The 25022-nt window shown below is 32.2% G+C and overlaps 3 protein-coding genes across 3 annotated transcripts; all 3 read right to left on the bottom strand.

Annotated features, from left to right (window-relative positions):
- Positions 1-4017: 4017 nt before the first annotated feature.
- On the bottom strand, positions 4018-8866 carry LOC126673259 (BAG family molecular chaperone regulator 7). Its single transcript, XM_050367340.2, has 3 exons — positions 7969-8866; positions 7510-7800; positions 4018-4526 (listed from the first exon to the last, which is right to left on the bottom strand). Exons 1-3 carry the CDS (start codon positions 8584-8586, stop codon positions 4314-4316), a joined length of 1122 nt encoding a protein of 373 aa, XP_050223297.1. The 5' UTR covers positions 8587-8866; the 3' UTR covers positions 4018-4313.
- A 9180-nt stretch (positions 8867-18046) lies between these two features.
- Positions 18047-23707, bottom strand: LOC126673269 (E3 ubiquitin protein ligase RIN2). Its single transcript, XM_050367350.1, has 13 exons — positions 23491-23707; positions 22695-23071; positions 22454-22531; positions 21987-22073; positions 21760-21881; positions 21541-21637; positions 21327-21432; positions 20664-20821; positions 20436-20573; positions 20285-20352; positions 19967-20191; positions 19031-19412; positions 18047-18664 (listed from the first exon to the last, which is right to left on the bottom strand). The coding sequence occupies exons 2-13, from the start codon at positions 22932-22934 to the stop codon at positions 18608-18610; spliced, it is 1758 nt and encodes a 585-aa protein (XP_050223307.1). The 5' UTR covers positions 22935-23071; positions 23491-23707; the 3' UTR covers positions 18047-18607.
- A 475-nt stretch (positions 23708-24182) lies between these two features.
- On the bottom strand, positions 24183-25022 carry LOC126674076 (uncharacterized mitochondrial protein ymf1-like). The gene has a single exon (XM_050368450.2). The coding sequence runs from the start codon at positions 24730-24732 to the stop codon at positions 24280-24282; it is 453 nt and encodes a 150-aa protein (XP_050224407.1). The 5' UTR covers positions 24733-25022; the 3' UTR covers positions 24183-24279.

Here is a 25022-nt window from a genome sequence, read left to right as displayed (position 1 = left end):
GTATTTTTCGATTAATTTCAAATTTTTTTTTCATTTTTTTTTTGAAAAATGAGAGACTTTCTGAAAAAGGGAGACGTTATCGGAAGACGTCTCCCCAAGAGGGAGACTTTTCAGGAAAAGAGGGAGACGTGTTTCGAGAAAGTCTCTTAATATTTATTTTTGTTTGCAATAATAAAAGAATAAGAAAATAAAAAAGAAGACGGTGCCTAGTAATTCAATAATATCTTATTATTATCAATTACTATAAACTATAAATTTTTACAATAAGCATTGTCAAATAGACAAAAAGAATAATATAAGAAATAGGAATTTGATATTGAGAAGCAAATTGAGTAAGGTAGTAGCATTCATATGGACTGAGTCTGAGCTGAAAATCAAAAGGGAAGTAACCGAGAAATGCAATAAAGTTTTGTAGAATAAAATAAGAAAGGTTGGGGTGGTTTGTGTTGGTGGGTCAGAATAGAGTTGGTTGGTAACGGAATCTTGATTTTCAACGCCGTAAACTGGACCTCTCTCTATTTTATAATTACCAAACTTTCCGACATTGATTGCTTTTTTTAAACTTTCATTTTTTTCTTTTCTTCTCTTCATCAATAGAAGTCCATTTCTCTTGTCAAAATATAAATTTTTATTCAAATAAAAGGTCTTTTCAATTTTTTAATCATTAAACTTGATATAAAATTTTAAAATAGTCTAAATTTTCTTTTTTAAAGAATTCAACTTGTTAATTTAAAATAAATTACGTCCTACTTTAATATATTCTAACGTCAAATGTGTTCATTAATTCAAATTTGACAAGTTGAGATTTTTTTTTCAAAACGGCAAATTCATAAATTTTCAAAATTTAAAAGAGTAACCATCAAACTTTAGTATAAATTACTCAAAATAATTTTTTATTGATTTTTATTAGTTTCAAAAAAGTATAGTTGTTTATCATATTAGCACCAACCAAATAATACATTTTTAACTTTTAGTACTATCATTGCAAATTATTGAGAAACTTTGTTTAAAAAATTATATATATATATATATGATTTAGTTGATTGAAATAATTTTTTCAAAAAATAAATTATTTTTAAAAGAATATAGTTCCAAGCAAATAAACACATTATGACACCAAAACTATTGAATTAAATTAAAATGTGAATGTCACATGGAGCTTAGTTTTTTTATTAATAAAATTAGTAATCATCATTGTTGTCGTCACAACAACCATGTTTAGTTTAATATTATAAAATTGGTAAGTTTCATTTTCGTTGATTCAATACATGTTGTTCATGCCTAAGCGTAAAATACGGTAAAATGGCATCTAATAACTCTAGTTTAAAATTTAATACAAAGTTTGCAACTTCAAGATTTTGACTATTGTGATTTGTCGTGACAAATAATAATAGCGCAGTTCTATAATCGTGCACAATTAGCATGTTCTAACCAACCAACTAAATTGGTAGTATTATTTAAATAAAACTTTATTATAAAATCAAATGAAAGACAAGAATTCTTAATTTTAAATATGCATAGTTTGACTTGGACATTAGTTGCCTAATGTATGCCACGTTAATGGAATCTTAATTTTCCAAACTTTCTAATTAAGTCATTAGAAGCCAACTCATTAGAATATTAATGCGTACCATAATGGCTATAAACATATTTTCACATTTTTTTTATGAATATATATTTTCACATATAATTTAGCACAAAAGCCTACCATGCAAGAAAAGTACCGAGATGGCAGAATGATCCATCATTCTTCTAGTAATTGATTATCTTTTATTTTTCTAGTAGAGTAACATTTTTTCTTCTTTAGTCATCAATTGTTTTAGTCTTCCTAGCAAAAAAAGGTGTTTGATAACTAATTTAATATTTAAAATTAGTTCTGTTAGCACATAATTATTTTAAATTGGTTTCAAAATTTAAAATAAATTCAATTTAAATTATTCAATAAAATTAAAAATTATTTAAAATACTAATTAAAATATTTTAGATAGATATTGTCTATGTATGTTGAATATCAAAATTTTAAGTGTTTAATAAATTTACGAAATAATCGGCGTGCTATACTTAAAGAAAACTTTTGTAATTATACAGATGCTAAATTAAAAAATATAATATCGTTGAGCGATCTTTTAAGCTTTAATTCTTTATTTTTATATTTTAAGAATAACAGCACCGCATCTATTTAATGTGCAAAGAAACATTATTATTATTATTATTTGTGTTTTCGTATGCAAATTAAATACAATGGATGATTTTTTAAAATTAATAGAAAGAAGATGATTTCTTAAGGATCTAATTTTCAATATATGCAATCAAAATTTATAATAACTATTTATATTTATATTTATGATAAATATTACATTTATGGTAAGTTTTGTTCATTTATTATTTATTTATATATTTAATAGTTTAAACTTAAGATATTTAGTGTTTAAAGGTTAAATAGGGAAAATCAATTACTTTTATGGTTTTTAATATTTGTTGCATAGTCATCAAATATATTATTTATTTTAATACTTAAAAACAGCATACAATTATTATTATATTGAGTACTAAAAACGAACTATTTAAGTTTAAAATTTTACCAAATGCCACCAACATTTTAAATTTTGTTAATATTATATTTTTGATTCAGTTGCATTGCAGCGCAATGATAATTTACTATATTATAAAACAAATTTATTAACATTAAATTTGAAAATGATTCACACATCGAATGCAAAGCGTGATATAAGGATTATATAAAATTTACAAAAGTGACTATTACACGTATAATAGTCGCATCAGGTCATTTATACAGGGGCCCGCACAAGCAGTGGAGCATGTGGTTTAATTCGATACAAAGTGAAGAACCTTGCCGGGACTTGACATGCCGCGAATCCTCTTGTTGCATTGAATATATAAACTTACAACACCAAGCATGCACACTCAGAAAAGATAACTGACCTTTAGAGAAATTGAGAAGCCTTATATTTGCTACTAATTTTCTCTAAGTAGCAGCCACTTAAGTAAACGACAAGTCACTATAATCACTAATGGAACACAGATTTAATGAGTAGATGGTAATAATTGAGGGGCAGTCTTCGCCTGTCCACAGCTATTACAACTTAACATAAGCCACTTCCAATCAGATTTGCTGCTTTTCATTTCACCAAAAAAACAGAATCTAACTAACCATTTTAAATCATTTTTTTAAAACCAATGACTATAGTCTATACTCTGTACCCCACTTTTAAGTTTTAAAGGCCAAATATAAATCTGAGGCTGGAGAATGTACCTGGTCATTTTCCATCCGTGTGATCAGATGGACTACTACTAGTCAATCTTGAACACTTTTTATTATTAAAGCACACAGATATCAGATATCCCTCGCCTGCTTAACTGTGTTCTTTGTTGGCCTACTAAATGGCCACATTCATTTCTATTAAACTGTAGTAAAATTCTGGTTGGTTACTTGTCAAATACTAGTACACAGTTTAATCGGTTCAAAGTTGGTAGTTTGCGAGTCCTTCAAATATTGGGACCAGTTCACTGCTCCATGAACTACGGGTCTGTGTCAGTCATTTACTGTCTAAGAGGAGACCTGCCACTTGGAACTTGCAAATTGCAGCTCTTTGTACAGCGTCTTATCAGCATCCCAAAGGTCGTTCTTCCTCCTCGCCAAATTGAACACCATGGCCCTCTTCCAAACACAGCTCTGTCTCACGAGGCACTAACCAACAAAGGAATAATCGGAATAATCGGACAACGAAGGAATTATCGGACAGCGATGTACTCAAAAATCTTTAGATGACAGGTAGAAAACTAACAATTGATCGAACCTTAATATGGTGCACGGAAATTAATCATACAACTTATGTAATATTGTTTCGAAGTGTTAAATTTAATTTGTTGTTCGTGATTGTATTTCATTTATTGTATTTACTTCAATTGTTTTCTTAATATAATCTAACTTTGACGGAGAAAAAAGAAGACCATTTAGTTGATTCTATCTCCTAGTTAACCAAACTAATTGGACAATTTAGGAGCTAAAACAAAGTTTTCATAAATAAACAACCTCTGCCATAAGCATGTTCAAGTGGAATAGAAAATGGAAATACAGAAACTAGCTACCATATCGGCATATCCTTATTAAGGCTAGCAACACAAGTTCAAATGGAGCATAACTAATCTACTAATCAATCAACGGAAGCCAATAGCTGAACTATTTGGAATCTCCTCATCTTTTACAACACACGGCTAAACCTCAGGATCCCGAGCAAACCTAGAAAATGGGATCATCATCCATTAGAAACCCTCTTCTTCGTAAGTGTGTCTCAATAGTGCCGATTCTCTTCTTCATCTAGCAATTGAACAACCTGAGCAACACCTTCTGCTATTTCTTTCTGAATGGCACTGTCGGGCATATCAAATGTCCGCCTTCTCATTGAAAGTGATTTCCCCTGAGGCTGGGGATCCACCACATCAAGCATAGCCTCTAACTCATCTACCATTGACCTTTTTGCAGATCGCACCATCAGATCAGCTCCCTGACAATAAAAATGTCCAACCAATTCAAGAATCAATATAACAAAAGGTGCATTAGTCTCAAACATAATTCACAAGGCATAGACACCATATATGATATATCTACCCTAAACCATCACATTTCAATATTTCAAGCCTTTTGGCGAGGAAAACAATGTAAAACAAAAATTACGAGCGCAAATTGGTGAATCCAATTTTATTATCAATTCATCATTTCATATGCTGCCACTGAACAAACAAAGCAAATGTAGCACGCATGTTTGGCCTATCTGCCTATATTAATAAGAGCAAAATTTTGTTTTAGCTACAGCTTCAAATATACTGTTCTAATGATTTTAGGGTCCATGTTCTGTTCACCTCTTTAAAAGTACTGTACTTGCCATTTTGACCTCTGCAAACTATTATTCATAAAATCTTAAGCAAAAACCATTAAAGCTTTGAACCAAATACCTTCTTAACTCCAAAGCACACATTTACCAATCAAGCTAAAGGAGAAATAAGATGCATTTGTAGCTAGACTGCCAATAAGAAATACAACATTTCTACTTCCTCCCATAAACTAATTTTGGGTTACCAATTTTTTCAGCAGTATATTCATACATTAATATTTGATGAATGATATACATGTATTAATAGGTCGATTTCTCTTTAAAAACTCATTTCTTTCCTTAATGTAGGAAAAATAGAGGCTAAAATTAAGTGAAGGAATTTTAGGTTTTGAGTATGTCAAATTGAATTCGATCAATGTAAGTATTAAAAACCACACTGGTGGCCAAACCGGTGTGGCTGCCGGTTCATATTTAATGGTTCAGCAGGTTAGCTAAATCACCACAGATTTATCATATATATATATATATATATATATATACGGCTAAAAAATATTAAATTATAAATGGATTATAAATGACGGCAATGCACCTCTTTTTGTTTCTTCCTTTGACTACTTGAATTGATAATAAATAAAACCTTAAACAATAATTCTCACCGACAACTTTTCTCTTTCTTCGTCTTCTTATTTTTCTTGGTCTAGTTAATAGCCAAATGCCTGGGGTAGGAGAGGGCTAATCAAAGTGTTAACAACAAATGGTGGAAGGATAGAATTTTCAGAGCAAATACCAACAGGACGAATCACCAATTAATTTCCAAGCCATGCAATTCATCCAAGCTGTTATTTATTTTGAAGACCTTTATCAGTTCAGTTGATGAAGATCTTATAGCAGTTCAATCTTACTACTTACTTCCACTCAAAAGCAATGCAAATGTTAGCTATCTATGTATAAATGCACCACATACCAAATCAATAAATGTAGTAGGGCTAAAATTAAATTAAATTGTGGTTGTAAAGTGAAGTCTGAAGGCTAAACAGAAACAGCAGAGGCAATCCAACGATTTTGGTTGATTTAGGGTTTAATTACGATTAAACAGGTTTAATGGTTTTTTGATTCTTGTGATTTAAAGAGATTAAGCTGGAAATTTAGTTTTTAAAGAAGAACTGAGCCACGCTAGCCTATGGTTCTTAAAACTATGTCTGAAGCTATACAGCATATTCAATTTACAAAAGAAAATCGAGGAAGAAGCAAGCTCGGACCTGAAGCTTAAATATACCCCACGCACAATGTGGAAACATTCATCAATTCACTCAAGTTTGAGGATTTTAGTGCAATTTTCATGTGCGTGCGAGTTCATCACTTTCTCTTTACAATTCAATTTGAGTGTGTTAATAAACCAACATAATATGTTATAAACGAAAGGCTAGTCACCCATTGGAAAAAAAAGTTGTTTAAGAGACTATTTTGAAAGGCAAATAACTTGTATTTTCTCAATATCACTTGTTAATAATATATTTTGTTGGTTTACAAACACACTTTAACTGAACTGTAAAGAGTAAAGAAAAAAAAAATGAGCTCGCGCACACATGGGAATTGCACTAAAAGCCTGAAACTAGTGTAAATCGATAGATTTGCCAACCTAGCGAAGGGTAATATTTAAGCATCCGGCTCGGGCTTTCTTTTGTTTTCTAGATTCTTTTATAATCGAATATGCAATATAGTTTCAAATATTTATCTTGAACAATTTCAATTTGAACTACCAAAACTTAAAAATACTCCACTTAATTATAGCCTTTATATTTCTGCACAAAGAAAAGATATGAGATTCTGAAGTAAAATCGATCGATTAATACTATAGTACAGTAACATTGTTGAGTAATTTGGTGACCTAAAATTATTCAGTAGGAGGAAAAAGGAACATTGTGTTTCTCATTGATAATAGATATGCATCTTATTTCTCCATTAGCTTGATTAGTAAGAGATGCATCTTAATTCTCTTTTAGCTTGATTAGTAAATGTGTGTTTGGAGTTAAACAAAAATATTTAGTTAACAACTAAAGTTGGTTTTTGCTTATCGTATTGGTGAATAATAGGTTTTTAGAGCTGAAAATGGTAAGTAATATATTTATTAGAGATGACCGCAAACATGGACACTAACATCATTAGGACACAATACTACATATAATTTCAAATACTTATCTTGTTCAAGTCCAATTTGACCAACTCAAAACTTAAAGTAGAATCGGCAGCTTAATACTGTACACAGTTCATCAAATATTACAATGTAGTAATACTGTGTTGATAAATTGGTAATACAGTACTATATAGTTCATCAAATACTAGAGTATAGTAATACTATATAAAATGAACCTCAAGTCAAGCAACATTCACTTCGATCCACACATTTCAATTCCCTCCAATCTAAATGCAGGTTAATACTATTGTTTAAGTGATTTATGGATTAACATAATCAAGCAAACTCAACAAGATGCATACTTTATGGAGACAAAAGCAGAAGTCCACATGCTTAAGGACTCCAAATGATTTGCACTCACATTAATATCATGCCATTTGATGAATTCAAGAGACTACATTATCTCCAAAAACTTCAAGGACATGTTAAAATGGTGATCAACATAAATAAGAGTGCGGTTACCTCAATGGCATCAACAGTAAGAAGCAGAACAATAATTTTCTCAGAAAACCTCTGACGCTCCACAGCATCACGACCAATTTGTCTCCTGTAAGAGAAATTATTAAACAAAGATCTAAGCTCTTTTAACTTAGCCTTAGCAATAGCCAACTCTCTAAGAGCACGCAATGCCATTGATCTCCTTATCAAATAAGCTCTAAATCCCATCTGTATCATCAATGCAGCATTTTCCGGTTCCAGTTCCTTCTTCTTTCCCTTTTTGCCCCTCACAGCTCCAGCTCTTTTAGCAAAAGCCTAACCAAAAACACAATTAAAAAATTATGTCAACCTAAATCACTCATTAATGTACTAAATAATTAATAGCTACAAATCTAAATAACACGGACACTTTATTCAATCGAGGTATCATATTTAAACGCCTCGGAAAACTTGAGGTAATCGGACACGAAACTTCAATTGTACCTGTCTGAGAACAACAGCACCGTGATCATTATCTTCTTCTTTGATCTCCACAACACGCACACCACCGTGTTTTTGTTTTTTCTCTTTCTTTTCAGTTTTTTCTTTCTTCTCTGATCCGTCACACTCGCTTCCATGCTCACCACTGTGCACTTCATACGTGTACCTCCTTGTCACCGGTTGATCCTCTTCTTTTCCTTTAATCTCAGCAATCCACTTGTAGCTCTTCTTCTTATCATCTTTGATCTCAGTGCTTAACTTGAACTTCCTCTCGACTGGTCCCTTAATCTCCGCAGTCCACGTGTACTTCCTTTCTCCTCCACCGTTGATCTTCGGCTTCATCAGCTTCTCGAACCTTGACTCGAGCGCGCTGACTCGGTCACCTAATTTTTGTAAGTACAGCTCAGTCCCGGCTCGTTGCTTCATCCTCCTGTAAGAGCACAATGCCGGTGTTGTTTCCACTTGGATCAGATCCGAAACCGTGTCGAAAAGCTCAAACGGGTTCTGACTCGGGATGAATAGATCACAGTCAAGGTATCCCTCCTCTATTAAAACCGATGGAGTAAAAAATGAAGGATGGTAGAAAGGATCGAAGATCTCGATTCTCCTGAATCGGCTCATGATGATGAGTTAACACAGTGAGTCAGATTAGAACGCGTTGAGTTAGGGTTTGGTGGGGATGAAATTGTGGGAAGATAATGAGCAATGAATTAAAAGGAGCTTAACTGGGGAAGAAGACAAGTGAGTGAGCAGAACGAGGAATCTCAGAGTCAAAAGGTAGGTGTTGAGGGTAGTTTAGGAAATAATGTGGATAAATATGATTATGAGATTTGAGGATTGGATTGCGTAGGGAATGTGGGATATGGAGAGGAGATATTCGCCGCATTTTTGGATTAATGAAAGTACGGAAATGGACATGTTGTTGCGAAAGAATTACGGGGACATGAGAATCTGGTAATGCGATTACAGCATATGGGCAAAGCAAAGCAAATCTGTGGGGTCTGGGTGTGGGTCACGTGATCAATAGCCATGATTAATCCTTAATTCAATTTGGGCCGGGAGCGTCTACCTGTTTTAATATAAAATTACTGTATTTGGGTACCTGGGCCCATAATTTAATTCTTGAATGTGATTGGGGATTTAAATATTTAATAGATAGTGATGGATTTTAATTTTTTTTCATTCTTAAAATATGGTTTCACTTCAGTGATGAAAAATTGAGCAGGAGAGTTTCAATTCTAGTTACAATATTTAAGACAAATCATACAGTAAATAAGGATTTATTGAGAATATAATGTGTCATAAATTGGGATTTATTGACAGTATAATGTCATTTAATATAAAATTATAAATTTATATTTAAGTTGTAAAAATTAATTTTATAAATAAAAATTTTAAGTGAGAATATAGAAAAATTCAAACTTCGACGAAATCTATCCTAATAGATTTCTAGACGAAATACCATCAGAATTGTAAAACTTAAAATTTCGTATATAAATCAAGAAAAAATGTCTTGTAAAACTCATTGTAAAAGAATATAACTCACATTGGGTAGATAAATTCATATACAAATAGATAAAACTAAAAATAGACAAAATAAAATAAAAATATTAATAACATTTGATAAAGTCATTCATTTAGTATAAGAGGATAAAATATGGAATAGTTCAGAAGACAGGGATGTAATTTTGGCAAAAAAATGGCCAAACCCGCCTTATAAGAGGGGTTTAGCGCTATCTGGTTGTGAAAGAAGAGAGTTCAGACAATATAATTTAGAGATTTTAATGAGAAAGAAATATAAGTTATAGAAAATGTGTTTTCATTTTAGTTGGCATGAATTGCATAATATATAACAAAGTGTCAATTGTCCGAGTATTTACACTAAAAAACTAGTACCTAGCTACACTTCAAATGGTTGATCTTCCTAAAGAAGAATATAGTAAGCTAGTGAAGAATATAGTAAGTTACTGACGATGAAGCGAATGTGATTGAAAAAAAAATAAAGAGAGAAATGAGATCTTCAAATTTCAATAAGATCAATTAACAATTCTTTTATTAACTATGTGTTCGTTGTTTAAATTTAAAAATCGAATTGATTTTAAATCAAATTCTTAATCAACAATTCTTTAATTTATTAAATTTGGCAAATACGATATGACCTCATTCTACCATAGTACCATGTCTGATTATTTGCATTGTTGTGTAGTTAATACGAAACCAAATCGTCGATGTATAAATTAGTGTGCATTACTAGTTGTTTAACATAATTAAGTTCCTCAATATCGTAAAAATATAATGAAAAATCTACAAATTAAAATTGCACTAAATGCAAGCATACGTACACAGCCTCGGTCAGTTTAATGTTTAATCATGCAAATGAAATCAAAGAATTAATCATAACATACTCTATCCATGCATACAATAACTAAGTTGGAGTGTAACAAATTTTAAGTCCATCACATGAAAAACAATCAAACAAATTTACCATTAAAAACCCCATCAAAACCATACCAATCACCACTCCACCGCCAAAGCTCCCCCAAATCCGCCACCCAGAACCACCAACAGCCACCGCTTCTTTCTCTTCCTTTTTCAACTCACCGGCCTCTTTTTCCATGCAAACCTCCTCCTTCTTCTCATCTTCTACAAAAACATCAACTAACCCATTTTCTTTCCCCTCGAACCCACACAAATCCACTTCAAAAGTCGCCTCCCCGTCATCATTCAGACAAGACTCGCTGCATGAACAAGTAGAAACCGTCTCTACATGGTGATCATCGTCATTCAGACAAGACTCCCGCGGCGGTTCACGTAAAATAGCTTCGATCTCCGACAGTCTGTTGCCAATGTGGCGCAAGTGATGTGGCTTCTCAGGACTTGAAGTTATTTCCGCCGATAAAAGAGTTTTCAGAAACTCCAATCTTTGTTCGATGTCTTGAACGTATAGATTACGGTCTGGAGGAGGATTAAGTGATAAGATATTTTTGATGAAAAGTTCGAGTTCTTGAAGTTTTTTCTGCAGAATAGAGTATCTCTTCGTCATTTTGATATTGCTACAAAATGCAGTTAAATGAGCATGGCTATTGAATTAATGTTATCGGAAAACAAACGGTTACTTTTATTGTACGTGGTTTGGAGTTGCACGTAATCTACGTGACGGTTGGGGTAAGGCCGTAGGTTTTTCTTAGAGTTAGGCTCATGGGCCTGAATGTAACTGGACTTAAATAAATGGGCCTGAATGTTAATATAAAGCCCAATTCTCACATAATATATATTGTTTATTTATTTTTAAATATCCGGAATATTTTTGTCACCTAACTAATAAAAAATATTTATCAAATTTTTCTTTCTGAAATAAAAATCTATTTATTATTATTCTTACTATTAATCTTTTTAGGTTTTTAAATAGAGATTTTCACTATAAATTAGGGGTAGTGTAAAAAGAATATATCATCCAATAACTATATTTATTTTAAAAAGTTATGCTAAAATAAATCATAAATAACCTCAAGGCGTGGATAAATTGGTAAGCCGCTCTTCTAAATTAAGTAAGGTCGCGGGTTCGAACCGTACTCATGTATGCAACTGTTTAAAACTTGGGGTTAGAGTATTGCCTCCCGCAGGATACCTACCCGGCTTGACTAAGGATTAGTCTGAATGTGAAAGGCTTAAAGTACCGTTTCATAGTTGGAACCCGTTCAGGACACCTCATGATCAGATCAAAAAAAATAAAAAATTATAAATCTATTATAAAAAAAGACTAAAGGAGAGAGTAAAAATTAAAAATCAAGAGTCGGGTTGATGCTCACCAAGATTTACATATAAAAAAAATATTTAAAATTTTAAAGTTTAATAATCGTTTTTTATTAGTATTATTTTGAAAAAAAAATGTTTTATTTGGTTAGTATAACTATAAAGTACGCCAAAACATGCGAACTTGTTTGTTACAGTAGCAGCAATTTGGGTGCATCCCGAAGTATAAAATGAAGGAATGTGTAGGGCAAATTGCAGCATGCTAAATTAATTACAGCTTTCAGATGCATGTTACTGAGGTCCAAGATTTTCATAAATTTGTCCCTATGTTTGTGTTTCTATTGATATTTTTTGGGTATTTGAGCTGTTCATTTAATCATTCAAAATATTTTAATAATCCATTCAAATGTTTGTTATGAGACTATGATATAATTTGCATAAAAAATACATTATAACACATTAATTTGTATCATTTTTTATTTATTTTTTTACATGTTAAATTTTCATTTGTTTAATTTCTTTTCAAAAGTGTATAGCATAAAAAATATCAATCCTCTATTCATTTGTTGCTACGTCAAGCGGTACAATAAAATGAATAAAAAAGATGAATTTAATAGCATCACTTTTTACATAATTTACCTATTTTTTGTCTTAATTAACCTCCTAAAATTATCCCAACATTTTACAAGTTATTTATCCTTGAATCGGTAGGAGTGAAAAGAATAAGATAAATAGAGTACTGCCATAAAATTAAATATTTTTAGAACCTTAATTTAATTATTTTTAAAAGAGTATAGACTTTATTTATAAATTAGAACAAAATATCTTAAGAGGTACATGTTGAATAAAAAATCTAACTTATTAGTAAGATATTTGATTAATTCCATAAAAAGTCACGATCTTTACACGAATTTTCATTTTAATAACGACTTTTAAAAGTTGTCATATAAAACTATGACCTTTCAATTTTTTTCAAATCTATCACCAAATCAATTTTTGAAGTATTTTTGATGACGTGGTCACCATAATCCGGCAGATTTGCAAAAAAATGAAAGGTAAATTCACCGAAAAAATAGTCGGTGATAAATTTGAAAAAAAAATGAAAAGTCATAGTTTTATATGACAATTTTTAAAAGTCGTAATTAAAATAAAAATTCGTGTAAATATCGTGAATTTTTATGGAATTAACCCTAAGATATTTAAGTGTAATTCAGCATAAACAATTAGACAAGCGATGTCATGAATCGCAAAGAGAAGCTTAGCGATCGAAAGGAACAAGCTACCCACTATGAAAGAATTCATAGGACCATACAATTAATTGAATGCTATGAATATGTACTTGTATATATATCAATTATTCTATGTACTATCACAATTCTAATCATTCCCTACTTGCTACCCTTTATTCTAACTAAATTAATCTTATCTACACATATTGAAAAAGAAACAGATTTTGGTCTTATTAGGAAACTTGAATCTACTATTTTAAATAATCTATATTTTTTTGTTTTTAAAGGTTAAATACAAATTAAATTTTATGTAATAATTTATTTTGAAATCATGGTGCAAAAATTTCGGCATTCTCGTTAATATTTATCAAAAAATAATCAATGTTTGAAATTGTAAAAAACTGATAATTTGTGTGTGATACTGTCACAATTTTTTTTCCTATAATTGCTAAAAACACTAAAATTATAATGTATTTTTTCGTTTGATCATTTTTTACTATTTAAAAGATAATTTTATTCATTCAATTGATAACTAGCAAATCAAAACATCAAAATAGTAATTGATCTTGAGGTACTCAAACTATCATATTTTTTGTTTTTTATTGTCTAAACTTTGATTCATTTCAATTAATCAAACTTGATTTTTTTTCAATTTAATTATCAAACTTTAATTTTGTTTTAGCAGAAAGTTCTCTATAAAAAGTATATACGTAGCAGCTAAACTTTATCTTTTTTATCTAAAAATTTATATGTATAAATAATTTGATCAAAATTCTCTCGTTGATTTAAGATTATGCATTAAAATTTAATAATTAAAATAAAACTAATCAAAATTCGGTCACTAAAATACAGTAAAATGATATTTGAATACCATCAATATCAATTATCCAAAAACAAAATGATGCATTAATTTTTTGGCTTAATTATTTAAAAACCACTCACTTTGAACTTTTTTTTTCGTTTATACCCTGACCTAGGAAAAAAATTCATTTATACCCTGACGTATGTATTTATATTTCACCTCTACCCCGAGACACTAAATTAACCTCTTTTTATTAAGAAAAAAGTTTAAAATAGTTCTTCATTTTTAACCTAAGCTAATTAGAGTTTAATTAGAAATAAATTTTTCTCTAAATGAAGGACCATTTTAAACTTTTTTTTTAAATGAAAAGAGGTTAATTTAGTGCCTCGGAGTAAAGGTGAAACATAAACACATACGTCAGGATATAAATGAATTTTTTTCTAGGTCATGGTATAAACAAAAAAAAAATTCAAGTTGGGTGCTTTTTAAATAATTAACCTTTTTTTTTTATTATTAATTAATTGATTAGCTATCATCTATCAACTTACTAATCAGAAAGTGCTCTAATTGATATTCTAAATTTAATTATTTTATCTAGACTTTAAACTTTCATACCGCCACATAATATATTCATTGCATACTCTAATTCAAACGTTTTTGCACATAGTTTAACATGTGGTGATATATATAACCATTATTTAAAAAAATATTACATTTAACTAATTAAGTAAATGTCCATATCTACACTTTTCGATTGTGAATTGGTGGTGTTTGATGAGGTGGGTCGTAATCTATCACCTCATTATCTTCTTCAAATCTGTTCTTAAAATTGAAATACTCAGATTTTACGACTGATAAATTGATAATCCTCTTCTTGGTGATACCTACATAACCAACATGTGATTTTGTCGTTATGTATTATTGATATCATGTATCTACCTTCATAATTAATTCATTTACTTTTATTTTATGTACATATATTTGTCCACATTCTTATTATAAACAGTACAATTACTATTGCTGAAATTGATCAGACCGCCTAATGAAAAATGAGTTGAATTTAAACCTAAAAATATCCAATTTTTTTACTCTTTTATTTTAGTCCGCTTTTTACAAATGTCAATAAATATATTTTAATTGTAGTTAGTTAATAAAAAATTCAGAAAAATAAAAAAAGTTGTTTTTTTTTGTTAATAACCAAATCTTTCAATTTTTTCCAATATAACATAAATTAGGTAAGTATTTCAATTGGAAAAGTATTAGATTTGATTAAATTGAAAAAAAAAAATGAAAAGATTTTGAATTTTTTTAAATATGTTTATTTGGCTACACTTGAAATGCACTTATTAAAATTAGACCAAAATAACAATTTTGAAAGGTTTGGTTTAAATAAAAAAGAAAAAATTTGCATTTTTTTTTTCAATAAAACCCTAATTTTGCACTCTAAATTAGTACGATATTAAATACCTCTATCTTTGTTTCCTTGACGAGTGAAAGTGAGTTAAATTCATTTCCTGCACATTCCATTCCTATCAGTAACATTCTTTATAATTAATTTAACACTAATAATAATACAAACGATATATTATAACCAGAAGAAGGAATTAATATATTTGGGTACCAAACTCTGAACCAAAGGAATATATTATATATGTATCCTAGCTAGCTGTATGATAATTAATGCTCTTAATATACAAAAATATAATAAGATGAGAAAAGAATACAATTATATCAGTTGTGAGAAGGAGTTCGCATTCTTGGCATAGAATAATCTGATTCAAGTTCGGAATGTTTATCGCGATTCTTGCCAGGAACACGTCGAGAAACCGAAACAAGAGGCTCGTTACCAACTTGACCTGAACTCTTAATTGATGTGTCGTTGACGACCGTTGATGTTGCCGGAATCATTTGATCAACTGCTGAGTTAATTCTATGCTTATTCCCTCCGATCTGCAAATCAAGAAGCGCAAAATGACGAGCAAGACATGCATGCATGGAAAGACTGAGGAATAAGATGAAGAAAAATGAGGGAAAAAAGGACATGATTATTAGAATAATCAAAGATTGTTTAAGGATTTTTATTAGCACAAGTGTTTTGTAAGAAGACAATGGCAAATTGAGATGAACACAAATTTTTCCAAGGTAAATTTGGCCAGCCTTAGGCCCCCTTTTTAAAACTACAATCACTTAATAATTTTGCAAGCTGGAACGTGTGGGAACCTCAAAAATAGTACTACAGTCTCATTATACCCTAATTAACACATAAAAGACAACATTTATAGCACTTTCAAAACCTTAGTTTACGTATGAGTGTCTATATATATTTAATTATGGTGTTGCGGTTGAGGAACTGGGATTTTTTGTCTTAATTTTTAATTTAAAATTCAAGCATACAGTAACAGCATGCTTATTATCAAAATTTCAAGTTATAAAACTAATGCTTTTTGAATTCCTTGACTAAAAGAAATACTAATATATTTTTTTCACAAAATTCGATTAATTCAATGTCGAGTATTTCCATTTAGAAGGTCCTCATCACTTTATTGGTGAAGCATAGCCTTTATTTATTAATTTTGTATAGTTTATTATAACTACTGCATAGCTGATAGCACTAGTAATCTAGTATTGAACTAGAGGTGGCAAATAGATGCCCAACCCAAGCACCCAACCCAACCCGCCCAAAGAAATACAGCTCATTTGCATCCAAAAAAAGTTTGGGTAATTTTTCACCCAACCCATTTTAGCCCAAAATTTTTTGGGCTAAAATGGGTTTATAAGAATGACCCAATGGGTGAAATTAAGTCCAAACAAATTTCAATATGAAGAGTATTTGAGTTTTTAAAATAATATTTATAAGTTGTATAATTTATTTTTCAAAATAATTTTTTTCCAGAATTTTTTTTTTCCCAGAAATTTTTTTTTCCCAGAAATTTATTTTTTTCCGGAAATTTATTTTTTTTCCAGAAATTTATTTTTTTCCGGAAATTTATTTTTTTCCAGAAATTTATTTTTTTTCGGAAAATTTATTTTTTTCCAGAAATTTATTTTTCCCAGAAAATTATTTTTTCGGGAAAATTATTTTTTTCCGGAAAATATTTGTTTCTGAAAAATAATATTTTGAAAAGTAATTTCTTTGAAAAAAATTTAATTTGGTTTTTTTTATTTTGAACTTTTTATCTCAAATATAGATTTCAAGTATCTCACTTTCTATTTTGGGTAATTTTGGGTTTTCATGACCCAACCCAACCCAAAATTACACAACCCAAAACTGCCCAAAAATATTGTGACCCAAAATTACCCAACCCAAAAATGCCCAAACCCAAAGAAACCCACCCAAACCCGCCCAAGAACACCCATTTGCCACCTCTATATTGAACTAATAAACCAAAACAGTTAATCAACTAATTAGTTTATGTGTTTAATGAAGATTTAATTATGAAAACAGTGAGGCAAATAGTCAAACAGGTAAAAATAAAAAAGTAATAGCAACGGGAATTTCAAGCATAAAGTGAAAGAAGTCAAAGGGAAAATGAAGAAATACAACACACTAGTAGTATTTGTTTGTTTATAGCTATGAAGTAGTTCCAATTTTTATCGTCTGAAATCATGCTTGTGGTGCTCCGTGTTTTGTTGCTCTTCCCCCGCAATATTGAATTTTTGGACAGAAAACTATGTTACTGTTAAATGGAGATGATCGACAGCGTAACCAGGGGTCCGAGTCATGCCTTGGTCGATATTTTTAAAAAATAGGGCTAAATAGAGATTACGTCCACATTGCCGAAAAATGAAAAGAAATAGAAGTTATTTTCGAATTGAAAATTGTTGGATGCGCCGGTGAGCATAATCGTGCAGTAAAAAAATTCATTGGCATACAAAAAAACATAAGCGCGAACCTTCGTGACGGTTGTTTAGATGTGCTATTCAGGTTTAATTCTTCCTTAAATCAAGACAATGTCTTGCCTTTTCCTTTTTATTTTAAGATGTTTAACCAAATTCAAATGGCGGCATGGAATTATGGTACAGCAAATAAGCCTCGGCAAGCTAGCCATCACGACAAACCCACCACATGTTTTCTAGTTTTCCAGCATTTTCGGTCACCGTGCTGCCGTTGTTGGCGGCCATTTGACATTCACATCAACCACTGTGATGGATTATTATCCTCCTTAAAATACCATACTGTTGTCAGTTCATAACTTCATATAACCTCGTATAGAATAATAAAATTTCATATTTTAAAATCTTTTCAGTTATATAATTAGAAGCCAGTTGCTTTGGGGCATTAATTATTGTCAACCCATGAAGAAATTTCAATGGAATTTTCATTCACCTGATAAATTTCATCACAAAGATAACTTACTTTTAGGCAAAATAGCCACTGAATGTACTCTATAAGTAACAAACAAGTTACCTCAGAATATATCTATCAAAAGCCACTACTACACATCATAGCAATTACACATGATTCATTATTGTACAACACTATATATTCGGATATAGACAACAAACCTAGTTCCTGTTACCTTTGGACAATGAAGTGAAGCCAACCAAGGTAAATTTGTAGTATTTGAGGCTCAGATCAATATCAGAACGCAAAACCCGACCTCTCCATCTATGCACAACTTTATTCTTTTGCACAAAAACCAAACCTGAAGCCTATAATGCGCCTTTCCCCTCATTTGGCAAATGGAAATGGAACTAGAATTGGTGGTATATACATGTAGCTTGCGGATGTATTAATAAAGGGGCAAAAATGCAATGATAATAAGTGTCGGGGATAATCAAACCTACAAATGCTTGTATACAATAGCACAGGTTAACCACTTGAAGCACATTAGACTAAACTGTATCGTCGCCTGTTTCACATTTGAAGAAGATTGTTCACCGTGACAGTGGCGGAGTTGGATCGCTGCAAGTCCTGCAAAGTTTAAGGCATTGGATTCTTAATTACAGACAAGTAGACTTTAATTACTAGAATTCCAAGGAATCCATGAAACACAGCTCGATCTCGGGGACAGATTTACAACGTTCAGCATCTCGATAACAGTGGCTAGCAACTTTATGGGACTCCACCCATCAACTTATAGCTATCCTTTGACTAACCAAGCAAAACTAAATTCAACAGAAATAGTACAAAAACACAAAGAAACCCCCCCACTTGCACCTACGAGAATACCGTTGAATTTGAAATTTCACATGCAAATGTTTGGAACAATCAAACAAGGCAATTTAAAGCAGCAATTCGGAGAAGTATGATATATGTTTCAAAATATTAAAACCATACCTGCAAAATCAATTCATCTGGAATGTGCGGCAGAACCTCACGTACTGTCTCAGCCATGGCAAGCAGGTTTGCTATGTTGTCATTTGCAGAGCGTGATGGAGTCCTTATGTGTAAACCCCCAGTACCTCCAGCCGGTCTTCCACCAATACCAGGAGGGACAGGAGTGCCGGATGCAACAGCTTGAGAGGGATTCATGGGCCAAAGGCTCCAAGCAGCATCCTCAAGGGCAGTCTGAGCATAGGTTTCCCCTACAGATGCAAGATGTCTCATCATCATTTGAACTCTCCCCAGCCCAACTGATCTCATAGCAGTGGAAGGACCAGCTCCATCGACACCCTGGCCTGGGTAAGGATGTAGCCAACTTGAATCCAAACCTGCACTTCTATATACCCACACCAAAAAAAGAAAAAAATAATCAATAAGAATTTTATGACCATGTACTTATATATTTACGTAATAAGACTTGCGATCCATTTATAGATAAAATGATTGGCAGAAATAACAAATGATTCGTTCAAATAACTGAAACTGGACAAGAAAAGCAATTAGCTCTAGTCAGCATCCAAGGGATCTAATGAGCATCATTTATCATAAAAATCGACATTGTAAAATGCTGAACACTGTACAAGTACTATATTTGACTATAGCAAGTAGAGAATAATAAATGTTGACTAGTATAATCTAATGGGTAAACAGCAGCTAATTAGCTGAAAGTTAGTGCAACATTTGGCATAAATATGCCAAATTTCAAGTCTGCAAAGAAAAGAAGAATATAACCTTGCCAAGGTTTAAGTGCAGCGGAGGTCAGTTTTTTTTTTAAAAAATAATGGCAGTTTTTGTTTAATGGGGAAAAGTGATTTAGATAGAAGCAGCAAGCTGCAAAAAAATTATCGACAATCAAGAGAGACTACTCTTGTATGAAGTAATGATCTAAACCTCCAGGGGCTGCCTTCTAAGGGATTCCGTGTCTGACTGGGAAATACATTAGCAGGTATAGTAGGCGGATTTTGCTGGTTTAGTCCTTCACTTATTTGACGAGCAAGATGCTCATCACTTGAAACATCTCCACCATGACGGTTTGTATCATTTTCAGGTCTGCCCACAAAGAGTGGCTTTCGACAAGTAGGACATGAATACATCTCATTTAAACCCTGATCCAACCTGGCAAGATTCAGTGATTTTCAACATTGTAAATACCCAAGCATAGTGTCAACAATTAGAAAAACAAAACGAAAAAAAAAATCTAATACATACCAAGATCTCAAACATGCAAGATGGAAAAGGTGACTGCATTTTAACTTCTTAGCCTTAGCCATAGGTTCCTGTAACGTTTGCAATTCGTTACACTTTTAAGAATCCAAAGAAAGGTAAAAGAGAAAGGATGAAAAACTAAAATTAAGCATACCCTACAGATAGCACATTCATCATCATATGCTCGTAACTCTTCAGATGTTGCATCGGGAAGAGCAGCATGAAGAGCCCCAAAAGCTATTCTTAATTTAATGAATCCTCTAACGCGCTTTATAATAGCACTAAGCAAGGCCTGCTCAAAATAACAGAATCAATGAAGATGAACAATCGTACAAAACGTCAGAATCAATGTTAATTGTAATCAGCAGCATAAGATTATTACACGTATATTCAAGAAAAGGACAGCATCCACTAGATGAAATGCCACACCATGAAGCCACCAAATGTGCATGTAATGACCAAGGGCCATTAACAAAGTTGCCATGTCAAGGGAAAATCCTAGATTCCGAACAAGAATGCCTTTCCATTCAGACAATGAACCTGCAGTTGCACTCCTTAATCAGAACATACCAGCATAAGAAATCCATAACAAGCAAGAAAAAATTGGCAGAACCAACACTGATAAATTAGAACCACCAATCAACAAGGTTAAATGAACACAAGACACGATCTAAAGCATGGGCATTCTTGCCAAAGCACAATGATTTTGCGAAGTATCTATAAATTGCATCCACGAGTAAAATGTTTCCAGTAATGCCAAGCTAGGCTACAGCCAAAGGCAGAATTACTCGCAACACGAAAGAGGTCAATTTTCAATCTGATGATGATGAGGAGGAGGAAAGGACCAAAAGTTATCTGGCCTGCACCACTGCAGTACTATTTCAGGTGTTAAAAAAATCATGACGTGCTTGGTTTTTTCGACTCAGAATTTATTTCATCCAAGAACAACTAGTTATCAACACCTAATGCAAACTAATTACTGATCGGTGACCACTTCTACATGCTGCCTACATTATTTTCTATAACCTAATTTTTGAGGGAATACCTGCTGCAATTTTATCAAACAATTTGAACCTCTGGCAATTTGCACTATTCCCAGCAGAATGATGGAACCAAATATCAACCAACTGAAATCCGTGTACCAAAATCGCCTGCAGAAAAATTGTCTTGGTTCTTATTATTTGAACTATTTAACAACAAATTAATCTGTAAACAGATTCATCCACCCACAGGGCCAAGTAGTGCTTCTTATACTTTACCTGCATTGTTTCAAAGGCAATACTGAAAGGCTCAAAGAACAATAACAAAAACATGGATGAATCCAGTGTTCTATATATCAGCAAACACAGCCTTATCCTGTAAGTTCAAAATAACATGCATATAAGAGCATTTCTGAGAAGAATTACTTAAAGGTAGGAAACATGGATGCAATTCCTACATAATATTTATCAAATAAACATTAGGATACTAGAGACTACCAGAAGAAGTCGACAGAGAGTACCAACAACAAAACTGAATACACGCGAAAATAAGTCCATGGCATTGCAGAAGGAGATGCATTTAAACGCTCAAGTCGATCTCTAGCCAAAGCTTGAAACATCTGTACAGGAAAAAGATCAGCTTCATGGATGTTCAATAAGTAACCATAATACAAATATGATCAATTTTCAAAGAGCATGACTAGCATAAATATATCATCACATACCTTTAAAGAACAGAGAATTATCAACCAACTGGACCACAAACCTGCTTGAAATATCTTTGCTGGAATAACCAAAGGGAGGAATGTCCCCTGTTCACCATTCACCAGAAAAAGGTATACACTTGCTTAGCCATAAACATGATCAAGACAACTGATATTAATGTTTAAAAGATAAAATGTTCCCATATAAGAGGTACAAAATCTATTATACTGTCTGAAAACCCTTATAAAGAGTGGAATTTCCCAATACATTCGAACTGTTTCAGAACAATTGACCAAAAAAAAAAAAAAACAGAGATCCTCTTAAGTGGGTTATCTATCATTACTTTTTTCTTGCTCAAAATATACTGAATCATGATTGCAGACCAAAGAGAAAGAATTTTACAAATGCAATAAAATGACCTAAAAACAAATCCCTATTGCTACGAAAATCAAATAAGTACGACCAGTTGCTCTGTTAGAAAATTTACCTTGTATATTATATAATTAATAAGACGTTCCATTAATTTCCGAGTTTCAGAAGGATATAATTCCACAAAGAAAATTGTCTGCAGATAGAAGACAGAACCATAATCATCAAAAGGATAAGAATACACAGGCAAAAATCTAAGTGTTACTTCTAGCAGTCTCCAAGTGTACTAGTCTATGTCTCAATTATCACCAACAAGAGAGTATCATAAGTTTCTACTAACTGAAAAAAATGAAACTCACCTTAAGACAAAGATTGAGCAGAATGAACACATTAAACACAAAACTCGCCAGCAACGCGATAGTGGTGTAAGAACCCAACAAAAGTTCAAGTTCTCGGTTAGCATTCTCCGCGTTAATGGAATTTTCAGTAATTAAACCTTCTGGATTTAATTTGTCAAGAGACAACTCTGTCCAACATTTTAGACCCACAAAGCTCAAAGCTGTACACGCTGCTGAAATTGCTAAATACCCGGCCCCCATTGGAGAAAAGTTAAAAATTCCCTTCTTCAATGCCAAAATTCTCAAGATCCTCAAAAAGAACTACATTAGCATAGCTCTTTCCAGCTTTGATCACTCAATCCACATCCAACAGCAGAAAAGCTGGCATGCTAAGCTCGCTGTACAAAAACATTAACAAAAATAACATAACAATTAAAGAATATTACCCAGAATTTATAGCATTGTCCACTTTAAAATTTATATTTTATCAATTTTGCTCATCTTACAAACTTTCAGTACAATCTCACCCACCTTATAAAATATTTCTGGTCCACCACTAATGTTATTTTTTAAGAGTTCAATTGCAAGTTATCCAATAATTTCATAGCTCAAATAAATAAATATTACAAGTTTACAATCACAAAACTTTATCTGATCATTACCATATACAACGGACAATAAAAAACCCTAAATTCATAATTCAAAAGGGTAAAAACAAATGACAATCATGATCAAAAAGAATAAAAAATTATAAAATTCAATAATTACAATATGATCGTTGAATTTATAAAAAAGCAAAAGAAAAAAAAATTGGAACCTGAATCGATCTTGAGAAGGGAAAAAGGGAGGTGAAGGAGGAGCTAAAAGGGCGTCGGTGGTGGCATGGCAGTCATCTTCTGAATCGCTTGAGAAATGAAATTTACTTAAATTAAAAAAAAAAGTAGAGAGAGAAAGAGAAAAATAATTAAAAAAATTGGGGTTAGAGAGAGAAAGAGGGGATAGATTGGGGTATTCTGTTTTTGCGGGAAAGTGAAAGGCAGATCCTAAAATAATAAAATTGTTGTCTTTTCTTTATTTATATATTACTTACCATTTCATTGCAATAACAATTATACTTACCTTTTGTTATTATTACGTCATTTGTTCTTACCAGATGCAATGTCTCTTCTAACTACTCTTTGTATTTATTTTTATTTTTAAAAAATCTCTCTTTATTTATTTGTTTGTAATAAAATTACTGTAAGTTCTAACTACTCTTTATTATTCTTTCAAACTCATTAATATTTTTTTGAATAAATTCAAACTCATTAATTTGACTAGTGTATTTTCTACTCTTTCCTATTAGTATAAAATTATGTAACTTTATATACTCACCTCAACCTGCTTTCTCTTTTTTTTTAGACTTGGATCTAGGGGGCCAGCCCCATATCCCTGCTTGAAGAGATGGGCATCTGTGCTCCACAGCTACTGGTCTCATCACCCTGCAAAGAGGGGGAACCAACCAAGATGTATGTCGTCCAACCCAACCTCAGACTCTTTCTTCCCGACCTATTTGACTCTCTGGCCGCAGTTATTTAGGTGGTATACCGAGATTGAAGAGATCTAATTACTCCCCGGAACACACGAAAGACAAATATGAACTAGGTAAATAGAAATGGAAAAGAGATGTTTCCAATTCATCCAAATCAGAAGCTTTTTCTACATCCATATGATCTACTAAAGTAGATCGATATTGCCCATATAATGAAAGCAGATCTTGGTCCATGGAGTCCCAAGAAGGTAAGAACTCCAACCTGTCCGATGCTTCTTCGGCTAAATACAATATACAAGTGGGACCTGCACTATGAGCAAGCTGTGCGAAAAACCGCTTCTTTTTTCCGGTTCCGAAACAACTTGGGCGAAATGGGGTTCTACCGGGAAACCATGGATTTTTTAGTTTTCGCCATTGGTTACTGGTCGAGCCACTGGAATGGAATGAGATAAGAATCTCTGGAGATCTTTCCTCTCCACTTACTCGATACAGGCTTTCCCTCTGTAGAAGACTTCTTCCGAATGGCATAATTGTCCGACACTACGTTCCTCGATCTTCAAAGAAGACTGACTCCTCCTACTCCTCCTTCTCCTTTAGGATAGGATCGTCGTTGGTCCTTCTTTCACTAAGGATCTCACCATTTTCTAGTAGTTCGCGCGAACGCGCGAGGGACTATCCTTTCTATCGCTTGCGCTTGCTTTTCACTCTCAAGACAACGGTCTTTCTCTTCTATAAAGCGAAGCAAAGCGCATGGCGCTGAAGTGAGACAATCGAAAGCACGGTGAAAGGAGTACTATCCAGGTGCGAAGAGCTCGATC

This window comes from Mercurialis annua, linkage group LG3 (genome assembly GCF_937616625.2).
Source record: "Mercurialis annua linkage group LG3, ddMerAnnu1.2, whole genome shotgun sequence".
NCBI classification, from domain to species: Eukaryota; Viridiplantae; Streptophyta; class Magnoliopsida; order Malpighiales; family Euphorbiaceae; genus Mercurialis; species Mercurialis annua.
The sequence above is the reverse complement of the archived record's forward strand: the minus strand, read 5'-3'. Positions and strand labels throughout refer to the sequence as shown.

Coding starts and splice junctions, on each gene's coding strand:
- LOC126673269 (XM_050367350.1), bottom strand. CDS start 22,934: ATGGGGGCCGGGTATTTAGCAATTTCAGCAGCGTGTACAGCTTTGAGC. Junction 21,882..21,986: donor TAATTCTCTGTTCTTTAAAG/GTATGTGATGAT, acceptor TTTCCTGTACAG/ATGTTTCAAGCTTTGGCTAG. Junction 20,822..21,326: donor GTTTGATAAAATTGCAGCAG/GTATTCCCTCAA, acceptor GTGCAACTGCAG/GTTCATTGTCTGAATGGAAA.
- LOC126673259 (XM_050367340.2), bottom strand. CDS start 8,586: ATGAGCCGATTCAGGAGAATCGAGATCTTCGATCCTTTCTACCATCCT. Junction 7,801..7,968: donor GTGCTGTTGTTCTCAGACAG/GTACAATTGAAG, acceptor GTTTTTGGTTAG/GCTTTTGCTAAAAGAGCTGG. Junction 4,527..7,509: donor TTACTGTTGATGCCATTGAG/GTAACCGCACTC, acceptor TTTTATTGTCAG/GGAGCTGATCTGATGGTGCG.
- LOC126674076 (XM_050368450.2), bottom strand. CDS start 24,732: ATGCCATTCGGAAGAAGTCTTCTACAGAGGGAAAGCCTGTATCGAGTA.